We start from the raw sequence: 7,512 nt of genomic DNA, 5'->3' as shown, positions 1-7,512 counted from the left end.
TTCGTGCACTCTTTTATTTTCAAACTCAATTACTTGAAGAGGTTATGAGGTAAGTTTTATCTAAAAATCATAAGGTGGTATTGGATTGTCGTAGTATCTTTCATATATAGGGTCCCAAAACAGTGCACTATTCTCATAGATACTTGTCATATGAAAATTGTCATCGAGGAACATATAAGACCAATCTGATGTAAATGGTTGCCATGGCACTAACGAAGAGTTCTTTGGTACCGGCTCTCTGAAACATTATAAATACTAATAAAAATTGGATCGGTATTATAAAGAAATACGATGTTTATATATATTCGTTACATATATCAATTTTTTTTATGGCAAACGAGGACAAACGAGCGTACGGGTCACCTGGTGATCTCCGTGTGTGATCTATCAACACCAGAGAAATCAAAGGAGTGTTGCCGGGATTTAAGGAAGATGTACGCGCTTTTTTTGAAGGTAACCATATCGTTTCGTCCTGGAAACACCGTACAAGGTAGCTCATTGCTCATTGAAAACCGCACTGTGGAGAACCGCCACACATCCAGATGGTGGGAATGATGTCCTTATTTGTGGCGTGTCATGCGAAGGTGAAATTTGGCAGCAGGAAAAAGGTGAAACAGCTCTTCAGATCACTCACCGTGATAAATGCGGTAGAAGAAACACAATGAAGCGAAGACCGTACGCAACGCCGAGTGATCTAGCCGTTCACAGAGTCAAATGGATCTAGCTGAGTCAATATTTTATGGCAACAAAAAAGTCTGGAGTTAAAACCTTGTTTTCAAACTCGAAACGCTACCAAAGAATCATCAGTCAAGTATAGCATTGGGTGAATACCTAACACTACACATCAGACAGTAGGACCTTAACTTGCACGTTACATGGTTTGCTTAAGTATTCTTATTTGGAAATTGATAGCAATATGATAAAAATAAGAAAGAAACTTTATGTCACTTTTGTTAAATTCGGGTTATGGAAATATTATGGTTATGGATATTGCGAGCTGCTTCTGCCACGTTAGTTCCGCGTTGCAACTTGAATTCAAAATCACTCGATATTTCGAAGTATCCATCTTTATTGTCTAAACTGAATAAAAAAGCAACTGAAAGTCGATTATCGAATGCTGCACATATTTTAAAAGAAAAACTACATAGGTACCATGTGAAAAAAGTTTCACTCAAAAGTCTCAAACCATGAAGGTTCTATGTCAATTCGAAGTACCTATTACAATAAAACGGCAAGTTCAGACTTTAATTGCTAATATGAAAGAAAACCTTCGCCTTATTATTATATAGTCCTTAAAACTTCTCAATAAATATTTAATGTTCTAATCAATATAAATCAAAAACCAATCAAAAGAAGCGAATAGACAAGAAGATGATGAAGAAGAAATGAGTATTCCTGTAATGGTTCAAATTTTTTTCACCCGGACGTATTAAACCTTACAACATAGTAGTATTATGTAGATATTATGCATAATGCGAATGCATAATTTTGAATTCGAACTTAGCCGCTCTAAGAATCTTGTAAATAATAAAATCTATACTGTAAGTAGTGATAATTTTTCGTAGCACGTAGCCATGTTGGATTTTTAAATAAATGAGCACTGCGGCCATCTTTAATTTCAAAAATGATCCCGAGAACATTGGATTCGATATTCATATTATTGAATTCATATTAACATAATATTAGTAAAGATATTGCATGCCAAGCATATTAGATTTCACAAATGAACTCAAATTCACTTTACGCCATACCAAGAATGCTTGGGAATGATTCTCTTTCCTTTTATCGCCGTCATTCATTATATGTAGACCCAACCTATAATAATTTTATTTTTATGTATGAGGCGGCTAGCCGGCATGCCACTCACGTGATGTGATGAAGCACTACCACCAAGAAGCACCATGGGTCTATTGGGTGTGTGGCTTAAAGTAAAGTACTGCATCGGCACACTGAGTGCACCAAGCTTTATGGATACCATTTGATTTCTCTTCCAAGTTACTTGGAACGAAATTGAAGGTCACTCGATATATGAAAGCCGAATATAAAATACCATACCGCTATGGCAGTTAAAGGAGTGATCCCGCATTGATGATATACGGCAAAGGGGGGATTTTTAGTGGTATACACGAACTCATTACAAATTGGAAAGACATAAAATTTTGGGAGGAGACTACCCTTCTGGATAGAAATTCCTTGCAGAATAAGATAAGCTAAATAACAGATACTTTTTCGAATAAGTTAAGCTGCAGTTTCCCCAAGCCGATACGACTTGGAGACCTTAAAGCATAGAGCATACTACCAACTTAAAGACCGGTAACGCATCTCTTGATCCCTGGTGTTGCAAATGTCGTTAACGCAACGTGAAAGTGTTACAAAAAACAACCAAACTTACATTCGCATTTATAATATAAGTAAAGGTAAAATTATGATACCATAAACATATTATGCAATCTTAGTAACTGAAAAAGATTCTTAAACACGACTTACCCTGAAGTTATAAAATTAAGCCACAGTTCTCGCATGATAGATTTTATTTTTTTATATCTATTTGAAATGCAACATTCGTTATAACTATCCTGAACGGCATCAGCTTGTGAACAGTGTGTTGCTCCACGTAAATTAGTATACTTAATTTGACTTGATTCTTCATCAACAAATGCATATTGATATAAATATAGCTTATCATTACCAGTTTCATCATACAATCTAGCCGCTCTTATAAATGGATATACAAGAACGTCAGTAAAATAGGTTACGTAGGACAAAATGTATGTGTATGAATGTGTGTCTACGTCTTCATCTCCAAAATAGTGTTGCTTTGCAAGGTGTGCTACTTTTTCTTTTTCTCGTATGCTTGGGAAATTTAAATCTATAGGTAGCACTGAAGCAAAATTTGCATTCATTTGAACACTCCATTCATCAAATGTCTCCATTCTTAATATACCTTCTTGTGCAGTGAAACCATATAGCATTGGCAATTTATGATAGTTGCCGTTTTTTATTATATTGTATGGACTATCATCCAGAAATCTTTCTTGGCCAATGTCTCGTTCAACACAAGGCTTAAATAAATAATTATGTCTGTCTCCAAGATCAAAAGCAAATAAAGTGTCGAAAGAAGCAGACAAATAAAACTCTTCCAATTGTTCTATTGTATCAGCTTGAAAGTCTACTAAGCTTGCATATTGTAGTGCATTATTTATTGGATCTACTTGGATGCTATTGGCTTGCAGGCTTCCACCGCTTTCAGTGATCATTTTAGCGAAAAGCCCTTTTGTCATTTTAGACAGAACAAAAAGATCAGTAGACTTCGCTCCTGCACTACTTCCATCTATAGTAATATCGTCAGGATTACCACCAAAATAGGCAATATTTTTTCTTATCCATTTCAGTGCAGATACTTGATCCTTCATGCCAGCATTACCTGGAATGTTTTTTGTGCCTAAACATAAAAAGCCTTCAGCACCGAGGCGATAGTTAAAAGTGACAACAATAAGTCGTTTAGTTTGAACTAAATTCTTGAACAGTACTTCCCCTGCGTATCCAGTTTGAAATGAGCCTCTGTATATATACATCAATACAGATAAGTTAGTCGCATTTGTGTCTGGGACATACACGTTGACTGTGAGACAATTTCCCTTAATATAGTAATTGGTACTTTTGTTGTAGTACTGAGGGCATGCAATATTTTTGTATACTGCGTCTAAAGTATTATTCCAAACCGGCGGAGGAAGAGGTGGCTAAAAAAATATTTAATTTGGATAATTTTTTTCTAATGTCTTAAATTTTTCAAATTCAAATTATTTTATTCAAAATAGGATGTGACATCACTTATTGAAAGTCAAAAACTACCACCCATTCCTAAACGAATGCCTCAGACTCAACTCAGCGGGTTTTTTTTTTCATCGAATAAATGTGTTTACAAAGTAATATTGTACAATTAAACTTATTATTTAATAACCTGAGGGCGGTCACTCCATTCCCAATCAGTGGTATCGCATTTACCACATATTTACACACAAACGTTTTTTAACAATTCTTTTGAATAGCGTAATACTTTTGTTTTGAACATTTTCTGGGATCTTGTTGTAAAATCATATACATCACCCCACAAAAGACTTACAAACTCGACTTAGCCGACTTATAAGTTTATAATATCTGTTTCTGGTGTTAACATTATGGTTATAACAGTCTCTAGCAAATTCAATTATGTACCTATGAACATACATTACTATTTTAGTAACTGAAACCAACGTATAAATCAAACGAACTATTTTCTCCATTTTGAGAATAAATATTTACATTGAAATAAATTTCAAAGGGTAAGCAATAGAATATAATAATTTATAATGTACTGGGGAACCAACGGGAGAGTCGTAACTATAAACAAAAAGATATAATATCAAGGTTTGGACTAAAATAAGTAAAAGATGCAATTCCTTACAAGATATTTCTGAATTAACTATCTCTTCCCAATAATATTTACTCCCTTACTTTAAGATTGTTCTAGTAGAACATGAGATGATATAGGTACTTACATACATATGTATATATTACATAATTTATTGATCACGACATTAAATTTTTATTGTAATTTTTATTTTATTGAGACACGAGCTCATAAATTATTCATTATATGAAAGTTAGTTTCAGTATTTCAACAATGAGGGCAAGATAACGATATTGAATTACAATTAATTTATTATTTGTCCTAAATATCACCGCATTGATCGATGGGATAGTTTATTACAAATATCAAATACAGATTACGAGCTCATGGTGTTGACATAGCTGTTCGGAATGATCAAAACATAAGATATCTCCCCGCATGCATATGGTATTTTTAGCTGGTGTCCGCAACCTCGTCTGCATGGAACATAGAAACAACATTACTATACTAAATGCATGTGATATTTTAGAGCAATATAACAATTAACTAATTTGTTTTTTTTTAATTATGAAAATTTAAGAAAAAGATTTCATCTATATTAAAAATCGAATAAATATAAAATTCTCGTGTCACGTTGTACGTAATTGAACTCCTCCGAAACGACTCGACCGATTTTCGTGAATCTTAGCGTGCATATCGGCTAGGGTGGAGAATCGGACATCTATTTTTCATCCCCCTAAATGTTAAGGGTCAATGCCAAACTTTTTATTTAATTTATTTGATTTTTTTTTTAATTTGTTTAATTATGATTCAGCATTAAAAATATATACAACCTAAAAATTTTTTTTCATCCCCCTAAATGTTAAGGGTCCACCCCAAAATTTTTTATTTAATTTTTTTGATTTTTTTTTTAATTATTTAATTATGATTCAGCATTTTCATATATACAACTTAAAATTTTTATGCATCTTCGATCAACACTTACATTAATATCGCGATTTGTATATTATTCTGCTCCTCTCCAGCAATAGGGTTGCAAGATGGCAATCGAATATAATAATTATTGCAGTACGATAATATTTGGTAGGTCTGAGAATCGGTCGTCATCTATTTTTTATACCCCAAAATTTTTAATTAAGTATTGAATTTTTTACTTTATATGGAAATACAACGTGTGCTGGGTCAGCTAGTACTATTATAATATTATAATTGTAACATTAATGTACACTCGTAGTTCTGTTACATCTTCAGTAAGGTAGATCATAAAAAAGTGATGTTTTTACGTTCATTTATCAAAATAACCGGTCTAAGTATTACTTTTAATACATGAAAAATATTAAGAGCGTTGTTGTATTTGTAGTGTCTGTTAGTTAATACAATAACGTAACAGCATAAAAATATCAACCATTTTTTTTTTAGTTTGATTTTCCCGAGATACAATCTCATTCTTTCGGACAGGGTTCAATGGAATCCTTTCCTTAACTGCATTATTTGTGGAAGAGCAGGATAAACGAGCGTATGGGTCACCTTTTTTTTGTTTTATGAAAATAATGTACAAGACGAGCAGGACGTTCAGCTGATGCTAATTGATACCCATTAACACCCAGTGCCGCTTAGGATTCTTGAAAAACACCAAAAATTCTGAATGGCACTACAACTGCGCTCGTCAACTTGAGACATAAGATGTTACGTCTCATTTGCCCAGTAATTTCACTAGCTACGGCGCCCTTCAGACCGAAACACAGTAATGTTTACACATTACTGTTTCACGGCAAGAAATAGGCGCCGTTGTGGTACCCATAATCTAGCCGGCATCCTGTGCAAAGGAGCCTCCCACTGGTGAAATGAGACCTGATTTTAAGTGATCACTGCCACCTAAATCGTTTGCTACACCAGAGAAAGCACAGGAGCTTTGCCGACCTTTTACAAACTGCACAAGGAAGTAAAGTCCTGGAAACATTGCACAAAGAAGCTCATTCCAAAGCTTGGCTGTACGTGGAAGAAAGTTCCTTGAAAACCGCACTGTAGAAGAACTCCACACATCCATATTGGTTTAACATATAAATATAATAAAAATATTTTGGTGTTTAGTATTGTAGAACTTGTTATACTTATTATATTTAACTTGTTATCTTTATCTAATTAGGTATTTTTTGTCTCTCTCACGTTGCATTAGAATAACACTGGAACAATACATTGGAATGATGACTACAAACTAATACATTTTTTATAATATTATCGTCATCATCATCAACTGGAAGACGTATAATGCTGGACAAAGGCGTCCCCCAAAGATCTCCACGACGATCGGTCCTGCGCTGCCCTCATCAAACGTATTTCGGCGATCTTGACCAGATCGTCGGTCCATCTTGTGGGAACCTACCAACACTGAGTCTTCAGGTACGTGGTCACCATTCGAGGATTTTCTGCCTGTAATTTAATGATCAGTTAACATAATTAAGGGGCTTTGATAAAACCACTAATACCTTGTAACGATCCCGTCCCGTAGGTGAAGTAGCATAGGGTATCCCGTAATACACAAATATATCCCAATCAGGCAGCTTATATCCTCTAACATATCCCTGACTAATGAGAACAACACGAGATGTTGTGAAATTTGATCCTTCACAAAAGTTAACAATAATTAAAATGTACAGAAATAAAAACATTATCACACACTCCTCGAGCCTCGTAAATGTTTAATGATTGTTAATTCATGTATGCAACAACTTTAAATAAGAAATTGTTCTTTCCTCGGCGAATGTATTATTATATGTTTTACTATATATTTATCGTGTGTTAATATTATTGTTTTTTTTTTTGGCAAATATATAATAATCGACATGATTTTGTATGTTTATATTGAGAGCTCATTGTATGATTAATAATATCACTCAACTGTAATAATTATCAAGGGACCTTACCATGGTAAACTTAACTCTCATGATTGCGCTTGGTATATCAACTCGAGCCCACTTCGAGCGTTAGTTATCTAAGCGTGACAGGTCAGTTTTATTCATTTACCCACTCAATAAAGTTTATGCGTATTTAAAGAAATCACTATGCTGATTCTTTGTTGCTGATAAATGAATAGAGGTGCACCTTTCTAAGGTTTTGTACTT

General features: G+C 34.1%; 1 protein-coding gene across 1 annotated transcript; it reads right to left on the bottom strand.

Moving 5' to 3' along the window:
• LOC126967375 (para-nitrobenzyl esterase-like) lies at positions 1-7,086 on the bottom strand. Its single transcript, XM_050811815.1, has 3 exons — positions 6,877-7,086; positions 2,488-3,740; positions 1-238 (listed from the first exon to the last, which is right to left on the bottom strand). The coding sequence occupies exons 1-3, from the start codon at positions 7,057-7,059 to the stop codon at positions 61-63; spliced, it is 1,614 nt and encodes a 537-aa protein (XP_050667772.1). The 5' UTR covers positions 7,060-7,086; the 3' UTR covers positions 1-60.
• Between the last annotated feature and the right edge of the window lie 426 nt (positions 7,087-7,512).

This window comes from Leptidea sinapis, chromosome 13 (assembly GCF_905404315.1).
Source record: "Leptidea sinapis chromosome 13, ilLepSina1.1, whole genome shotgun sequence".
Classification (NCBI taxonomy): Eukaryota; Metazoa; Arthropoda; class Insecta; order Lepidoptera; family Pieridae; genus Leptidea; species Leptidea sinapis.
This window is presented reverse-complemented; position numbering and strand designations above follow the sequence as displayed.

Coding starts and splice junctions, on each gene's coding strand:
- LOC126967375 (XM_050811815.1), bottom strand. CDS start 7,059: ATGTTTTTATTTCTGTACATTTTAATTATTGTTAACTTTTGTGAAGGA. Junction 3,741..6,876: donor CGGGACGGGATCGTTACAAG/GTATTAGTGGTT, acceptor ATATTTTTTTAG/CCACCTCTTCCTCCGCCGGT. Junction 239..2,487: donor CTTAATTTTATAACTTCAGG/GTAAGTCGTGTT, acceptor ATAATGTTTCAG/AGAGCCGGTACCAAAGAACT.